At 41.4% G+C, this 19565-nt stretch overlaps 2 protein-coding genes across 2 annotated transcripts; both read left to right on the top strand.

Annotated features, from left to right (window-relative positions):
- Positions 1-9403: 9403 nt before the first annotated feature.
- On the top strand, positions 9404-10415 carry im:7150988 (Golgi-associated plant pathogenesis-related protein 1). The gene is made up of 4 exons (XM_039013926.1): positions 9404-9410; positions 9618-9827; positions 10006-10083; positions 10258-10415. Exons 1-4 carry the CDS (start codon positions 9404-9406, stop codon positions 10413-10415), a joined length of 453 nt encoding a protein of 150 aa, XP_038869854.1.
- Positions 10416-16421: 6006 nt separating this feature from the next.
- LOC120063129 (tubulin beta-1 chain) lies at positions 16422-19208 on the top strand. Its single transcript, XM_039013307.1, has 4 exons — positions 16422-16562; positions 17557-17665; positions 17778-17888; positions 17994-19208. The coding sequence occupies exons 1-4, from the start codon at positions 16506-16508 to the stop codon at positions 19052-19054; spliced, it is 1338 nt and encodes a 445-aa protein (XP_038869235.1). The 5' UTR covers positions 16422-16505; the 3' UTR covers positions 19055-19208.
- Positions 19209-19565: the final 357 nt, after the last annotated feature.

Below are 19565 nucleotides of genomic sequence, written 5' to 3'. Positions count from 1 at the left end.
CAAAAAAGATCTCGGGGGAAGGATATTTGTGCATCTGTAACTTTCTCACTCATCATTATTCATGATTAACTCACAAAATAATCTCAAACACAACCAAAACAAACTGCAAATGCATCCAACAAATGTGTAGTCACAAGCTTGAGGTAGTTACTCATTGTCCATGTTCGTGAGTCTTAGCTAGTTAGCTCAAAGATAGATTTTAAGTTTGTAGCGCAAACCATTAGGACTCTACAGACATTTTTGTAAAAAAAAGACCCGGCCCGGGCCCCTTCGGGATCCGCCCTTGTCTCAGCCCATTAATCAGACTAATGGTTGTTACCAACGGATGCAGAAGAAATAGACAAATCCAATGGTACATCCAGATGTCTGTAGCTCAACCACAATGTTTAAAAGGGGCTTTCCTGCCCTAAACCCTGGTGATATGTTACACAAGCAACATGCTACCGTTGCAACATCGTCAGTTAAATATATGATGTAAATTATAATGTTACTTTTATTTGCAGCTAAGAATGCTTTTTACATTGGTACTCATTGGTGGGGTTAGAAAATGGCACTTCAATAGTTTTATGGTAATAGAACCTGCGATTTGAGTCTGTGTGAAAGGGGGGCAACTCATCCAATTACAAGTGACACAGTTTGTATTACTAGAAACTCCTTTCTATGATGCGCTACGTATAGGCAAATGGAAAATAATGGGTCTTTATGAAAGGCGATGTTTTATGTTTTGCTCAACTACAAAGACAATACAGGCTACTTCTGTTACAGTACTGTATCGTGGAAAAGACTAGCTAATGCCCACAGCATATGGCTAAAGCAGTCATTACAGAGATAATTGATATTTACATAGAAGAAGACATTTTTAAGGAAGCCATGTGTTTAACTGTAATTAGAAAAAAATATCTGGTGATTGCATCTGAAAAATGCCACATCAATTGAAGCCATATTGCTTCCATTTTATAAGGCCCTTATGTTCCCCCGAAGAAAATGTTTCCAAAAGCGACATCATTTATTGGACCCCTGAATGATTAACAGGAATCAGGTTGATTGTAAACATGGCACCGACACTCAGACATATTTCATACCACCATCTGGGTCGCAAATGTTGACCATCTGTAACATACACCGCAAATACTACAGTCTAAGTATATAGTATGTGCAACATAAGGACACATAGAAGAGAGCTTGTAATGGGACCAATGTAAAAATGCATTTCAAGTGTTACGACTTTCAATGTATAGTACAGTACCAGTCAAAAGTTTGGACACACCTACTCATTCAAGGGTTTTTCTTCATTTTTACTATTTTCTTATTATCAAAAATTGATTTGATTTGATATGTTTTAGTGGGTCTCTGACCGCATTCATCTTTCTGTTTTGGCTGCGTATAGGCTACTTACAGTAGGCCCATAAAACAGATAAGGACTTCTCCTTAGTGTATGAATCACTCAGGTGGGTGTCTAGGTTATAGGGCTGGGGACCATTCCATCATGATAGGACAATAAATAAATAAACTATATTTATAATTTATTTTAAAATGTATATCCCATATCTGCACAAAATTGAAAGTTGTCTCTGTCACAACTCTTGCTCGCAGACACACATGGGCTCTGGCATTTGCAACCATTTCCCTTTTTCACTCACTTTTAACTCCACACTTTTCCAAACACAAAAACATACACCCAAACTTCCATCACAATACACCTTCACATACTGTACCGACATACTGTACCTTCTACTGTATGTCCTCAGTTTACTGTGTTTTTATCCCTACCATGATGATTCCTACCTAATTTCAGGCTTTTGAGTACTTCTTCATTTCAATAATGGTGCCTTCTAACGCTGTCTTTTATCTCTTTATAAATACTATGAATAGAAAGTTGAATACTAATTAGTTTACAACATTGCCTATCTTGAATTGTATAGTGTATTTGTAGTTTATTTCTTTGTCAATTGTTGTATTGTTTGTACGACTGCCAAAGTTAGACAATTATCTAAAGCCTTCAAATCAGGTAATTGTGTAGGGTAAATAACTATGAAAAACCTACAAGCCCACAAGGTTAACTCATACCTGTCTGAAGTGTTACAGTAGCATCACCATGCCTAAATATGAATAATTATCCTTGGTCAATGTACCAGTAATGAGTGGAACAATGAGTTGAACATGGAAAGCTTCCTGGGCTTTCATGCTATGTGGAGAGTGGGTGAGGAATGTGTGAAATGATCTCAGTTCCTCCTGTATCATTACTCTGAACGAGATGTGACAAACATCTGTTCTCTTGTATTCAAATCAGAAAATAAAAATAAGCATCCCTTTTCTGCTTGTCTTGTGTGTATGTGGTGTGTGTATGCGTGCATGCGTGTGTGTGTGTGTGTGTGTACAGTAGGGTCCGAAATGATTGACACCCTTTATAAAGATGAGTAATAATGACAGTTTAAAATAAATATCAATCAATTGACTGTGTACAACAAGCAAATTCACAAAGTCACTTGTTCACTGCACCAAATCACTCTTTTAATTTGGAAAAATATTCAATCTATCTATTTGGAATTATAGTGTACTGTACAATGCACTGCTGAAATACCTGGGTTGTATTTAACAATATATTTCACTCATTTGAATTTCATTGATACACTGTAAGCTGATTAATTTCAAGCAGAGAGACAGGCGATAGCAAAGGTGATCTTGTACAAAGTTGCATGGGGCAGAAATGGCATACAACACCGTGCTACGTTTTTACAGTAGCCAACTGCTTTACAATACCCCTATTTCTGATGATATGTCCTACATATGTACTGTATAAGGATAATGATACTGTGAGACTGACATATTTCTCAACATGCTCACAACCTGCCATTGGATACACATTGTGCAAGAATAGATTATGTTTCTAAACACTTCTACATTAATGAATACTACCATGATTATGGATAATCCTGAATGAATTGTGAATAACGATGAGTAAGAAAGTTACAGAGGGTCAAAGATCATACCCCCAAGATATGCTTACCTCCCCTGTTATTGATACAGTAGTAGTGAGAGGTTAACATGTCTTGGGGATATGATCTATCACCCTCTGTAACTTTCTCATTCATCATTGTTCACGATTAATTTAGTATTATCTGTAATCATGGTAGCATCCACATGAATGTAGAAGTGTTTAGAAACATAATCTATTCTTATTTATAATAAAACTGACTGTCACGATCGTCTATGGGTGAGAGAGAGGACCAAGGCGCAGCGTGTGCAAAATACATTCTCTTTTATTGAGAGAAGGGAAAACACGAAACGAACACTGAACACTGAATACAAACTAAACAAAAGTGAAGCTAAATGACTTAAGTGCACAGACAAGCAACAAACGTTCAACATAGACAATTACCCACATTAACCTAGTGCCTATGGCTGTCTTAAATATGGCTCCCAATCAGAGACAATTAATGACATCTGTCTCTGATTGAGAGCCATTCAGGCAACCATAGACACAGCTAGACACCTACACTAAACACAAACCCATCTACTCTACTAAACCCCCTAAACCATACAACCACCCTAGACAATACAAAAACACATACCTTCCCCATGTCACACCCTGACCTAACTAAAAATAATAAAGAAAACAAAGAATACTAAGGCCAGGGCGTGACACTGACTCCCAAATGACATAATACATTACTTACCATGAATTTCTACTGGGCACAAAATAATCTGAAACACAACCAAAACGACCTGCAAATGCATCCAACAAGTTTGTAGAGTTACAACCTTGATGTAGTCATTGTGTGCTAGGAATATGGACCCAAATACTAAACTTTTGACTACTTTAATTATAAGAATCTTTAGGGGTGTCAATCATTTTGAACTCTACCTTTTTGCCAAAAGAAAATATTACTTGTTAAACAAAATCTCTTCCTCTGAGCAACTGTATTAGTAAAAAATTAGAATTATATTTCGGGGTGGCAGGTAGCCTAGTGGTTAGAGTGTTGGGCCAGTATCCGAAAGGTTGCTTGATCGAATCCCCAAGCTGACAACGTTAGAACCTGTGGTTCTGCCCCTGAACAAGCAAGTTAACCCACTGTTCCTAGGCTGTCATTGTAAATAAAAATGTGTTCTTAACTGACTTGCCTTGTTAAATAAAAATATTTTTGAGCATACAATAGAGCTAAATATTTGTATTATTTATGTTAAACAGTCAATTTCGCTCATGTTTATCAAGGGTGCCGATATTATCGGACACCACTGTATGTGGCGCTCATGTATGCATGCTTGCGCCTGTTTACTTGCATGCCTGAGGGCATTCTAGGCTTTGGGCAGGTACAGTGTGATTCATATAATTTAAGTTAAGGTGCAATATAATGATACTTACTTGATGTTAGTTGCCTGGAGTACAAAAACTGACAGACCTACTTACAACCCTAAATCATTTCCATTCAGAAAAGGTTCCTTGGTAAGTGTAGGTTCAAACCCTTTGTCCCACTAGGTCTCATGATTAAACCAGACTAGTAGATAGGATGACAATTAAGAAACATCCCACGGCAGGGCACAACGATCAGCCTACTTCATGCAAAACAGTCTATAGGGCCTTGTAAACGTGGCCATCCTCGGATAACCCCACTTTAGCTTATGTTATATAACTGACCTGTCTGTCATGGATAAACCATGGATATGTAATCAGCTGCTTTGAATACTGTCATCATGAGACATGTGTTGTGAGGCAAGCAAATATGTGGTAACTGAACCAAACATTATGACCTTACACAGGACTTTTACCAGCCATCTTATGAGACCTGGGTAGACCTGGGTTAGAACAGTTTACCATCATTCCAATTGGCAAATGTGTTGGTATGTATAATTAAGTGCTAATGCCAGAGAAGCCAGTGTTTATAAGATATGAACTCAGCAAAAAAAGAAACATCCTCTCACTGTCAACTGCGTTTAATTTCAGCAAACTTAACATGTGTAAATATCTGTATGAACATGACAAGATTCAACAACTGAGACATAAACTGAACAAGTTCCAGAGACATGTGACCAACATAAATGGTATAATGTGTCCCTGAACAAAGGGGGGTTCAAAATCAAAAGTAACAGTCAGTATCTGGTGTGGCCACCAGCTGCATTAAGTACTGCAGTGCATCTCATCCTCATGGACTGCACCAGATGTGCCAGTTCTTGCTGTGAGATGTCACCCCACTCATCCACCAAGGCACCTGCAAGGAAATCACGCACAGAACGAGCAGTATGGCTGGTAGCACATGAGGGAGAAGGATGTCTTCCCTGTAACGCACAGTGTTGAGATTGCCTGCAATGACAACAAGCTCAGTCCAATGATGCTGTGACACACCGTCCCAGACCATGACGGATCCTCCACCTTCAAATCGATCCCGCTCCAGAGTACAGGCCTCGGTGTAACGCTCATTCCTTCGACGATAAACACGAATCCAACCATCACCTCTGGTGAGAAAAAAATGCGACTCATCAGTGAAGAGCACTTTTTGCCAGTCCTGTCTGGTCCAGCGACGGTGGGTTTGTGTCCATAGGCGACGTTGTTGCCGGTGATGTCTGGTGAGGATCTGCTTTACAACAGGCCTACAAGCCCTCAGTCCAGCCTCTCTCAGCCTATTGCGGACAGTCTGAGCACTGATGGAGGGATTGTGCGTTCCTGGTGTAACTCGGGCAGTTGTTGACATCCTGTACCTGTACCTGATGTTCGGATGTACCGATCCTGTGCAGGTGTTGTTACGCATGGTCTGCCACTGCGAGGACGATCAGCTGTCTGTCCTGTCTCCCTGTAGCACTGTCTTAGGCGTCTTAGGCGTCTCACATTGCAATTTATTGCCCTGGCCATATCTGCTGTCCTCATGCCTCCTTGCAGCATGCCTAAGGCACATTCACGCAGATAAGCAGGGACCCTGGGCATCTTTCTTTTGGTGTTTTCTTTTGGAGTCAGTAGAAAGGCATCTTTAGTGTCCTAAGTTTTCATAACTGTGACCTTAATTGCCTAACGTCTGTAAGCTATTAGTGTCTTAACGACCGTTCCACAGGTGCATGTTCATTAATTGTTTATGGTTCATTGAGCAAGCATGGGAAACAGTGTTTAAATCCTTTACAATGAAGATCTGTGAAGTTATTTGGACTTTTATGAATTATCTTTGAAAGACAGGTTCCTGAAAAAGGGCCGTTTCTTTTTTAGCTGAGATTATTAGGATATATTAGGCGTTGTTTTTATGAATTTATTCATGCTATTTCATCCTTCCACAAGATATTGTCCCACAACAAATCTTGGATTGCTACCCAAGCCGGGCTAGTTTTTCGTTCTATTGGTTCGGTTGCCAGAGACGTGACCCAGTTGTTCATTCTTTTTGTTCTGTAGCTATGGACGCGACCCAGTTGTTCGTTCTAAATGTTCCATTGCCATATTGGCTGGCAATGTTCTTATCCCTTGCTTGCTAGCTAGCAAACTACGGCTAACTTACGGTCAAGTGCAGCCAGTGCAGCCAGAATAACAACAAAGTAGCTGCATTTGCATATGTTTAAGCTGTTTTCTAGTGACATTTATTTGAAAACATCCATAGAAAATGTGCTCTCTCGTCAGGACACTCAGAGGAGCTAGCCAACAACACAACACAAAACTGCAAACTAACTGCACATCGTTTCGTTTGACCTTTTTTCAATTGACATTTCTTTGTATACACAGTTGAAGTCGGAAGTTTACATACAAATTAGCCAAATACATTTAAACTCAGTTTTTCACAATTCCTGAAATTTAATCCAAGTAAATATTCTGTGTCTTAGGTCAGTTAGGATCACCACTTTATTTTAAGAATGTGAAGTGTCAGAATAATAGTACAGAGAATTATTTATTTCAGCTTTAATTTCTTTCATCACATTCCCAGTGGGTCAGAAGTTTACATACACTCAATAAGTATTTGGTAGCATTGCCTTTAAATTGTTTAACTTGGGTCAAACGTTTCGTGTAGCCTTCCACAAGCTCCCCACAATAAGTTGGGTGAATTTTGGCCCATTCCTCCTGACAGAGCTGGTGTAACTGAGTCAGGTTTGTAGGCCTCCTTGCTCGCACACACTTTTTCAGTTCTGCCCACAAATGTTCTATTGGATTGAGGTCAGGTCTTTGTGATGGCCACTCCAATACCTTGACTTTGTTGTCCTTAAGCCATTTTGCCACAACTTTGGAAGTATGCTTGGGGTCACTGTCCATTTGGAAGACCCATTTGCAACCAGGCTTTAACTTCTTGACTGATGTCTTGAGATGTTGCTTCAAAATATCCACATCATTTTCCATCCTCACGATGCCATCTATTTTATGACGTGCACCAGTCCCTCCTGCAGCAAAGCACCCCCACAGCATGATGCTGCCACCCCCGTGCTTCATGGTTGGGTTGGTGTTCCTCGGCTTGCAAGCCTCCCCCATTTTCCTCCAAACATAACGATGGTCATAATGGCCAAACAGTTCTATGTTTGTTTCATCAGAGCAGAGAACATTTCTCCAAAAAGTACAATCTTTGTCTTCATGTGCAGTTGCAAACCATAGTCTGTTTTTTTTATGGCAGTTTTGGAGCAGTGGCTTCTTCTTTGCTGGGCGGCCTTTCAGGTTGTGTCGATATAGGACTTGTTTTACTGTGGATATAGATACTTTTGTACTTGTTTCCTCCAGCATCTTCACAAGGTCCTTTGCTGTTGTTCAGGGATTGATTTGCACTCTAGGAGACAGAATGCGTCTCCTTCCTGAGCGGTATGACGGCTGCGTGATCCCATTGTGTTCCTACTTGCGTACTATTGCTTGTACAGATGAACGTGGTACCTTCAGGCGTTTGGAAATTGCTCCCAAGGATGAACCAGACTTGTGGAGGTCTACAATTTTTTCTGAGGTCTTGGCTGATTTCTTTTGATTTTCCCATGATGTCAAGCAAAGAGGCACTGAGTTTGAAGGTAGGCCTTGAAATACATCCACACGTACACCTCCAATTGACTCAAATTATCAATTATCAGAAGCTTCTAAAGCCATGACATCATTTTCTGGAGTTTTCCAAGCTGTTTAAAGGCACAGTCAACTTAGTGTAAGTAAACTTCTGACCCACTGGAATTGTGATACAGTGAATTATAAATGAAATAATCTGTCTGTAAACAATTGTTGGAAAACTTACTTGTTTCATGCACAAAGTAGATGTCCTATTCGACTTGCCAAAACTATAGTTTGTTAACAAGACATTTGGGGAGTGGTTGAAAAACAAGTTTTAATGACTCCAACCTAAGTGTATGTAAACTTCCGACTTCAACTGTATACTCCCGACACGTTCATTATTATGAGTTTGCTGGAGATCGAATTTGAATATTGAAACAATGTTGAAAATGTCGGAGAGACAGACAGCAAGGTTTATACAAATCTCCACTGTTGAAAATGAAATGTTAGTCTAAAAGAAATGTGAGATAATGTCGCAATGCTTTTTATAGTGGAGATCAAGTTTATAAATTGCCTGGCTGGGCTGAGACAGTTGCGCAGTCAGATGGAACAGAGTAAATAGGCATTTTAACATCCTAGATTAGCTGGTGGTAACTGGTGGAATTGACACTGGCTGGAATGTGATTTTAACCAATCAGCATTCAGGATTAGACCCACCCCATTGTATAATGGTTAATAAACCAGGGTGGTACCTAGATTGAGCAATTGTAAAATAGCCTCTTAATCTGTTTGTTATGTAGGGATTAGAAGAAATAAAGAGCACAAGACATGATTCCATCAGGAACTGGTTATTGGTTTGATCAAAGACTGTGTTCAATGTCTTTGTCTTGTCTGTCATCAAGTAATAATATAAATAATTAGGAGGGGCAGAATCAAGGACATTCACTAAACATCATTAACCTTCTCAGAACATCTTATTATTGTCTCACTATTTTGTTTCAGCGGTGAAATCAACAGCCATGTCTCTGGTCTCTCAGCATCATAGTGGACATAGTGGAAGAGCAGCAACATAGTGGAAGAGCAGGTCCCTCCCTGCATTTCACCAAAATGCAAAATGCTTCAGATAATTACAGGGAGGAGAGAGGGTGTGTCCTACATACAGTTTTAGATGATTCAGCTGAACTATATAAGTGCTTTCTCGGTCTCAACATATAGAGACAAGGAGGTAAAGAAGACAGACCACAACCGCTACATAATATACAGGTGAGTGCTTGGATAATACAGTTAGAGAATAATGCATGTATTATTACTATGAGCATCCCTCTTACGGTCAACATCCAATAATGGAATTAATTAAATTAGGTTTATAATGGAATTATACACAGAATTAAAACCTTATTATTCTTTATTTGTTGGTGTTCTTCATTTGAATGAGTCTTACCATACCTACTTTTGTCTTGCAGCTCTTAACACATAAAAAGCAATATGGGAGGTCAGTATTTGCCGCGTTCTACACTGGTCTATATTCAAGAAAGATGTCTATGGTGACTGTGTAATTCCAAAATTCAGACAAAATAACTAAAAAATATTGCTGAATAAATAAATATAAATATATGAATTCAAAATATGTCCCTGTATTTAGCTAAGTATCCTTTAAAAAAAGAGAAAAAGTGGCATCTAAATTGGCATATTTTATTAGGTGCGAGCTTTGAACAGGAGTTTCTGGATACCCACAATGCATATAGGAGAAAGCATGGCACCCCCGAACTGACCCTGAGCAGAGACCTGTGCAACTCTGCTCAGGAATGGGCTGACCACTTGGTAGCAATCAATACCATGCAGCACAGCAACACGAACAATGGAGAGAACCTCTACTACACATGGAGCTCTGCCCCCAATACTCTAATGGGTGGGTTACAATAATTCCCTTTGACACTGTCAAGTTGGGTTTTAGAATTTGACGGCTCATGGGTCTTTGATACTAGTACTCTCGCCGAAGATGTGCTAATACTCATTCAGATTACCGTGTGTATTTGCCATGTCAAGTAGGAGGGGTCCTTACATTTGTACCTGACTGCATGTTTTAGGGAAGGAGGCTGTCGACAACTGGTACAGCGAGATCAAAGACTACAACTTCAGCGAACCTGGATTCGCCTCAGACACTAGTACACTGCTTTACACATCTTTCTGGAAAATGTGTGGTTTGAGATCACGTGTTCAGAACGCAAATTATGTCGAACTTAAACAGAAAGCTTTCAACCATATTGGATATAACAAAGCCAAGACCCAGAGAGGCCGCTTTAATCATAACCTTATGTATTGTGGCATTTCTCCAATAGGCCATTTCACCCAGGTGGTGTGGAAGGAGAGTACTGAGGTGGGGGTGGGCCTTGGGATTAATGGCGAGACTGTCTTTGTGGTAGGCCAGTACAACCCAGCAGGAAACATGAACATGGAGGGATACTTTATAGATAACGTCCTCCCTGAAGGTAACTGATTGTCTATTCAAAATCAATGATTTACTCCTGAATTGATAACTAAGCCAGTCATGTTCTGTTACGGTAACTGGAGTGTCATGGGGTACAGTGTTGGTATACAGTACATGCTGCTCTTGCACGTTACCCCAGTTTACTAACCCCTCATGTCAGCAGGCTCATGCTTCACCATTCTCTGTTGTCTCTTTCCAGTGTAATAAAAGGCTCTGCATTGTTAGGTGGTGGCGAGAAGAACACCTCTGGTTCAGACACCTCTACCCAACCACCTCGCTCCGAGGCAACATGCACTGTGCTAAAGGAGCCATAGTGATCAGCCTTCTCCTGTCTGCATGTCGACGGACCCTCATCGTTGGTCATATTGGTCTGCAGCTGCTTCACTCCGTAACAGGCTTACCAATCGACACAAACCATTCCCAATCACCTTCACTGTAAGAAAGACGTACGGTTTCATGTATTTTAAATGAAAAATAAAGTTTTGCTTTTGCTTTACAAGACATCCGTGTTGAATTGTAGTGTTGTCGTAAGCTAAACATACAATATTCACTGTTGAGACAGTTGGAGTTTTGTTCATTGAAAAGCTAGATGACAGTCACTAGGCAACAGGGACGATCTGCGACTCAGATAAACGGGGTGTAAAACCCTACATCTAACATATTCAAATGATCCTGCATGCTCATACTCATGGTCTGTTCTGCTTTCAATGAGCCATATCTGGGACACTTGCATAGTCAAGCTAATGAAAGAGGAGGATTGTTAACAGACATCTTCTACTGCTTCAGGTACACAGAGAAAATAACTCAATATTAAACAAAGAAAGTCCAACACAATGGCGTTCCTACATGCTTTTCAACTTTCTCATCATGATTTTTAATAAACCTAGGATTTGTTTTGATGAATCCATACACCCATACAAGAATGCCAGTGTGCTGGGATGTCTTTTTCCAATAATCCATAAACAGCCATGGTTTCCAATATAGCCAGAAGATGGCAGTAGATGGCAGTAAATGGCAGTAGGTTGGTATGTGATTGCTCTCAGGGAGTGTTGGGAGTGGGTGTGGAATAAGGGAGGGGTTTGGAGTCAACACACAATGGACTGCTTAGCAGCTGCCTCCAGTGGCAGGCCTCTGAAAGAGATCATCACACCAAATGAGTATATGTTTGTAAACTATCCCAGAGATTTTTTTCTTATGGGAGAATGTAGTTGTGTCCAATATGCTTCAATAAACACTATAAATGGTAGGCAATATTTATTTATTGAAATCATTGATTGATTGATTCAAACCTATGTCACTACCACAGAGCTCATTTAAACCATTTGGAGATAATCTCTGCCCTTAGAAAAGAGAAAAAATGCCACAGAGAAAAATACATTTGATGGGGAGACTACATTCATTTGATTAAAGATTGACTTGAAAGAGCCCACATGCAATTGATTTATTAATGAATGGACAGTATTGATCAAAATTATTTGAACCATCTCAACATCTGCTCGGCACAACCTATTGTACCATACATCAGATATGAGGCTTTTTCTGAGGGCCCTCTAGGGGGCCAGTATTCTATTACAAGAGGTCATGAAAATATGTATTTTCATTGTCTTTGGGAAATCTAATCTCAAAATCCCAGATGCAGCAGTATTACATTAGCACCCTCCAGAAGGTTATAAATCCAGATTGATCCAGTGTACCGGCTCATCCTCAATCACACCCATTACCTTTCATCTCAGCCACCATCCCACTCAGTCAGTCCGCCAGTGGCAGTGATAGCACACTACATAACCAGCAAAGTATATTGTCTGTAATGTGATTTTTTGGTAAACCTTTTTTTTTTAAGTGTCATAGTGGAGGGCTGGACTTCCCCGCGCCACAGCTGACTATGTTCTCTGAGTACGTATCATCATCATCAGTAAGCTCAGTGGATGTGCTGCATAGTCTGGAGCTGAATGTCCGGCAGCATTAGCATCAGCTGTGCTTCCTGACTGACTGTTCTCCCAGGGGACCAGCTATGGAGACAGATAAAGAAGCACAGTTAAAGGCAAGCATGCATGGCCAATCTCTGTAAAATCAATGGAAGAAGGATGCATTCCCTCTCTGCGTCTGGGCACTGTTCCATTATTCATACTGCAGCCTAGCCTACTCTCCCACCATTGAAGGAGTGCCCTCCCTCCCCCTTCCTCTCTCTTACAATAATGAAACTCCCCCATTCACTCACAGATTGTTATGCTGTATTAAGGACAGATATGGTGATACAGTTTACTACACTTAGAGATAGGGATCAGACATCTATTTATTGTAACAGCATCTCAGAGTGAATGTAAATACTGAGGAAAGATGTGGCTGAATCATTGGGGTCCCTCAGTAGACATACTGTACAGTACCACTGCCTCACGTCAGATGGCGTCACTCCTACGCGACGATCGTCCCTCAACCAATCAGTGCAGACATGAGACAAAGGTGCAGTACATGATAACTGTGAGACACAGCTGTTCCTGTCCAACACCTGCCGTGTAATATTAGTCCCACCCCCCATTCCACCCACAATTCTAGTGTATAGTGCAGGCCAGGGCAGACCACCTCTGATTTTTGGTTTTAGACTACTAAATGTCACCCAAATAACTGTTTGGAGAACCCTCTTGTAGCAAGTAACCTTCTGTCTGTACCAATATGCTGGCTAACTCTTGAAGCTGGGCAGACTGGGCGTGGCAAGTGCTTTACAATCTTTTAGATATATGTCCACTGTCAACCTGTAGCAAATCAGCATCCATTTATAAATTGCCTTGTCAATTTATCAGGACGCAGTGCTTGGATAGCAACATGACATTCCGACTGCAACTATTGTAGGCTGGCTAGCATTTGCATTCTGCCGGGGAGTCTTATTTTGCATGGTCATGGTCTCTTTGTTATGATGATCAATTACAAGAGCAAACAATGTGGATGTGGAGCTCTGTCTACCGCTTTCTCACACTACCCTGAGAATAATGTAGTAATAAAGATATAACACGGATTCTGTTATATCTACAGTGTTCTAATCCTTTTGCTATGGGTGTAGCATAATGTACCACTGCAACACTATCTGGCAGTCTACAGAGAGGATAGGGTGCAATACTGCAGAGGGTGGGGAGATGCAGGAAAGATGCAGAGTCAGGACAAGGCAATTTAACCATCAACCTTCTGGGGAGCTCTAGTCTAGTGGGACAGCCAGGCTGTATGTTACCGTGAGCAGATAATGAGGTATCATTATGGCCAAATTTGAGAAAATTGCTACCTAAGTCCACAAAGAGGCCAGCAAATACCCTCCCTTCGACTCGGAGGGGCTTTTATGCGGATGTACAGCAGACACACTCAGCTTGTTGTCAGCCTCACATCAAATGACATCACACCACACAGGGTACAGTCAGATTCTATTCCGCTCCAAACAGATTAATAATGAATTTACTGCAGAGCAGTAGCAACTGCAGAGGGATAAAAATGGGATGGATGAAAAGGAAATGTCACTCCCGCAGTCCTGTCTTGAGGCTGTCTATTGTTGGATAGGCCCATCCCTTTTCTGTCTGCTACTTTTAACTGAGATTGAAGCTAAGGCTAAGATACAGGCTAGGTTGAGACAGAACTAGAATGGGGATAATATGAGTGACAGACAGAGGATGGTATGGGAGAAGTATTGTGTGAAACCATAATGAGCTGCTACCACTGTGTAGAATGTTATTCATGGAAATGCCTTTGTGACTGATTACTTTTGTCTCTCCTCTTCTTCTGTCAGCCCCAACAAAGAAAGCCCCACCGTTTTCCCCTTGTTACTATTAACACACCCAGCTGACTGTGCCCTGTCCTCTGTGACTGTGGCCACTACAGGGTATGAAGAATGGAGGGGGCCATGAAACTTTCATTGAAAGTACACTGTGATTGAGATTCGGATTAAATGTTGGTCATATTTGCCACCAGCCCAACTGAACAGTGCCTGCAGTCATAGGCATATGTCTAGGCTAGTATTCTGCATACTATGTACTATTTTCTACATTGTAGAATGATAGTGAAGACATCAAAACTATGAAATAACACACATGGAATAATGCAGTAACCAAAACTTGTTAAAAATATATATATTTCAGATTCTTCAAATTAGCCACCCTTTGCCTTGATGACAGCTTGGCACACTCTTGGCACAGGTAGCCTAGTGGTTAGAGCATTGGGCCAGTAACCGAAAGGTTGCTAGAGCGAATCCCCGAGCTGACAAAATAAAAATCTGTCATTCTGCCCCTGAACAAGGCAGTTCTGTTCCTAGGCCGTCATTGTAAATAAGAATTTGTTCTTAACTGACTTGCCTAGTTAAATAAAGATAAAATAAACAAATTCTCTCAACCAGCTTCATGAGGAATGCTTTTCCAACATTCTTGAAGGAGGTGTTCCCACATATGCTGAGCATTTGTTGGCTGCTTTTCATTCACTCCGCGGTCCAACTCATCCCAAACCATCTCAAGGCTTAATCTACATGAAAATGCATGTAATGCATACAGTGGTAAGAGCTGTAAGTGGGCCTTTATCATCAAACTAGGTCCTCTATCAAGGTCTGCTCAATGGATATCGTTCATAACTAACAAAGAAACAGGGTGTCTCTCCTCTGTCCTCCAACGCACAGCTCTGTGCCCATGCAGTTGATGAGTGCTGGCGTCACGGACGCATTCTCCCCCTGGCACACAGTTTAACTATTAATAAGCCCCCCTGCCCTAATTCCAGCACTGACTCAGCCATGCACTGCTCCCTTCCCAAGCCCGCTATCTCTCTCCTGTTGCTGCACCCCTCCCAGTTCTGTTCCTCCTTCCAGACTGTGGCTGTCTCCCTGGGGTGTTGAGATCGATAGTGTATGCTAAACTGGATTTGAGCTGTTTCATTCCACCATGTACCTGTTGTTTAATGTTATATAATTGAGACTTTGCCAATACAATGATTTATACAATTTAACATGGCATCTTAAACATTTTACTGGACTGTCTGTCACTTTATGACTAGACTATCTTGTGAACAGTAATACATACTAAGGAGCCGGATACTTTGGTTCACAGGTCAGAGTCTGCCATTGGCATTTGCATAGAGACACATTATATTATCAGACATGGATTAATTCCAAATAATAGGCTATGTAAATGCAGGATTTCTTCTAGCTTTATGTATGATAATCCTGTGATGAAGTTCTCACTGTGGTCTTTAAGGGGAAAGGAGCAGCAGCCAAGATGTCTGTGTGTCGCACCTGACACAGCCCAGGCAGCCATGTTTAACAATGCGCAAAAAGGGAGTCGCCCATAATCAGAAATATGTAACAACAATAACACTGAGAATTGGGGATATAAATGACTCTGGGTAACTATAATCTCATCGAATGTTTCCGGCCTGGTGCCACAGGCTGTAGCTTGTTACATTTAGATTATTATATTAGATAACAAAATAACTGACATCTGTTCGATAACATATTAGATCCCTTTCTTGGCAGAACACATATAATATTTAGTTGGACACATTTTCTATAACAAAATGTACATTTTAAGACGAAATAGCTGCCTTTTACCACCACGAAGCAAAATAATAATGCCAGGAATGGTTACAAAGTAACAATGAGCCACGTGGACGTGGAATAAATTGGTGAGGTATTTCGTAGTTTTACCATTTAAGGTGAAAACGTTTCACGTATTTTTTTGGAGTTAACGGATGCCTCTCTTAATCATGGAATCTGTGCGGTTTATTGGACAAAATATAGTTAGAAATTATAGTTTAAAAGGAGATCAGATTTTCGCCGGCATAAAGGAAGTAGGACAAATCTTCAAGATTATGTGAGAATCACACGTTTGCGTTCAGTTTGAATGACAGAAAGAACAGGCCAACGAAAATCATTCTGTATGAATATGATTGGTGTAGAAGTGTGTCAATAACTGGGTCTAATAAGCGTTAGCCAATAAATGTTTCAGATTTTGTGACATGAATATAAGGGGAGGGCACAAAGTTCTTCTTATATAGTGAGGTAGCACATTCTTTCAGCGCAGTCTAAGAACGGATAGAACTGGTTTTTATTCGCATAAGAGTTGTTCTACAGTCAAAGTAAAAATGAGGGAAATTGTGCATCTTCAGGCTGGACAGTGTGGAAACCAGATCGGAGCTAAGGTTTGTACAATTTTTTTTAAATGAATTTGGTGCAACTCGTGCGATAAATAGGCATGCGTAAAATCGCCGGTTCTTTGTATGAGTGTCCAGTTAACCACACCCAAATAACTGTATTGTTAATGAAAATGACTGTTAATTATATTCCTAACCTATTGATTGGTTTGTTTGTTGTGTACAAATGAAAAGAGTTTTGGTGTTATGCACTTCGGTATATTTTTATTCGACCGGTTTTATTTGGTCTCGAAATAATCTTGACACTGTACTGGCGAGTAAGTCAATATACATGAGAATGGGTATTCATACAAAAAAATAATTAAATGCCATTTCTTAACGATATCAAAATGATCGATTAAATATGAATATAGGTGGGCCTATGGATTACCATAATTTACCTGACCTACTGCAATGCGCAAAATGGGAAGTAGTTCAGATGCCAAATAACATGGCCATATTACAACTAATCCCTTCAGTAGTGAAAACAATTCGGTTGTCTTAATATACATAAGAATTCTTACCCCCCCCCCCCCCCCCCCCCCCTCCCCAAAAAAAGGAAAGAAGTGGACATTTGTTCAACGATACATTATGGCCTACACTTTTTTCGATTCATTGAGCGCGTGCCCCGCCCGTTTTTCTGGCGGATGTGGGCTGTGTTTCAGCAAGTGACGTATTTGAGAATTTCAAAACCATAACTGATGGGTTTCAGCCAATCGGAGGTCATGCCGCGCGCGCGGAATTGTATAGGAGGGAGGTTTTCATTCCAGATGCCTAACTCATAAACGTATGTAGGCCTATCTAACGTTCAATGCAATAAAGTAGATTTGATCCAATGAGGTGATCAACTGAGAATATTGAACCGATGTAATAATGGCATAGGCCTACCAGTGTAATGGTATTTATTGTTTACATGCATTTGATGAATGGATCCCACTTTGAATGACATATTAGCTTACCTAATATTGTGCGCTGTAGACTAAACCTAATGCTCCTCTTGCAGTTCTGGGAGGTGATCAGTGACGAGCATGGCATTGACCCAACTGGTACATACCATGGGGACAGTGACCTCCAGCTAGATAGGATTAACGTGTACTACAATGAAGCCTCAGGTAAGCCTTGTTTGTCTAATTTATTACCACATTCATTACATTCTATTATACTTCTCAATTTATTACATGTGTGGTTCTGACATTTACCTTTCTTTGCCTCATGGTTGTCTAGGTGGTAAATACGTGCCCCGCGCTGTGCTTGTCGACTTGGAGCCAGGGACCATGGACTCTGTGAGATCCGGACCCTTCGGCCAGATCTTCAGACCTGACAACTTTGTGTTCGGTAGGTCCCTTTGCTTTGTATTTTACTTTATGAATCTGACACAAGATACTGTAGATAATGTCACCAAAGAAAGGAGAGATGATTTACAAATCTCTTATTTTGCAGGCCAGAGTGGTGCTGGAAACAACTGGGCCAAGGGCCACTACACAGAGGGAGCTGAGCTGGTGGACTCAGTCCTGGATGTTGTGAGGAAGGAGGCAGAGAGCTGTGACTGTCTACAGGGCTTCCAGCTCACCCACTCCCTGGGAGGTGGAACTGGCTCTGGGATGGGCACCCTGCTCATTAGCAAGATCCGTGAAGAGTACCCCGACCGCATCATGAACACCTTCAGCGTGGTGCCCTCACCCAAAGTATCAGACACTGTGGTGGAGCCCTACAATGCCACCCTGTCAGTCCACCAGCTAGTGGAAAACACTGACGAGACCTTCTGTATTGACAACGAGGCTCTCTACGACATCTGCTTCCGTACCCTGAAACTCACTACTCCCTCCTACGGCGACCTAAACCACCTGGTGTCGGCCACAATGAGCGGCGTCACAACCTGCCTGCGATTCCCAGGACAGCTGAATGCTGACCTCCGCAAGCTGGCCGTCAACATGGTGCCATTCCCCCGTCTCCACTTCTTCATGCCCGGCTTTGCCCCCCTCACAAGCAGGGGAAGCCAGCAGTACCGCTCCCTCACTGTTCCCGAGCTCACCCAGCAGATGTTCGACGCCAAGAACATGATGGCCGCCTGCGACCCCCGCCACGGACGCTACCTTACAGTGGCTGCCATCTTCCGTGGACGCATGTCCATGAAGGAGGTGGATGAGCAGATGCTGAACGTGCAGAACAAGAACAGCAGCTACTTCGTTGAATGGATCCCCAACAATGTCAAGACCGCCGTCTGCGACATTCCCCCCCGTGGCCTCAAGATGGCCGCCACCTTCATTGGCAACAGCACAGCCATCCAGGAGCTGTTCAAGCGTATCTCCGAGCAGTTCACAGCCATGTTCAGGCGTAAGGCTTTCCTCCATTGGTACACAGGTGAGGGTATGGATGAGATGGAGTTCACTGAGGCTGAGAGCAACATGAACGACCTGGTGTCTGAGTACCAGCAGTACCAGGACGCCACCGCTGAGGAGGAGGGAGAGTTTGAGGAGGAGGGAGAAGAGGAGCTGGCCTAAATGTTTGCGTAATTGTGCTCTTCCAAGCTGTATTCACTGACATGTCAGTCTCAACCTTTCCAGTGTTCCATTATCTGTCTGTTTTGTCATCTCTGCTATCTCTGTCATTTCTTGTCTGTACAGAAACATGTCAATAAAATTTCTTATGTTTAAAGTGCTGTTTCCCTTGATTCAATGATTACTATTTTTCAATAATTAAAATACTCAATAAAACACTTCTGCCATCCAACAGTTATTCAACTAAGCAGACAGTTTTTTTTTAGTGGTGATAACCTCTTCACATGGCAACAATATGCATCATGAATTGGGTGGTTTGAGTGCTGATTGGCTGACAGCCGTGGAATATCAGACCATATACCACTGGTATGATAAAATGTTCATTTTTACTGCTCTAATCACGTTAAACAGTTTATAATAGCAATAAGGCACCTCGGGGGTTTGTGGTGTGTATATAGCCAATATACAATGGCTAAGGGCTGTATCCAGGCACTCTGCGTTGCGTCGTGACTAA

This window comes from Salvelinus namaycush, chromosome 18, assembly GCF_016432855.1.
Source record: "Salvelinus namaycush isolate Seneca chromosome 18, SaNama_1.0, whole genome shotgun sequence".
In the NCBI taxonomy this organism is placed as follows: Eukaryota; Metazoa; Chordata; class Actinopteri; order Salmoniformes; family Salmonidae; genus Salvelinus; species Salvelinus namaycush.
The sequence above is the reverse complement of the archived record's forward strand: the minus strand, read 5'-3'. Positions and strand labels throughout refer to the sequence as shown.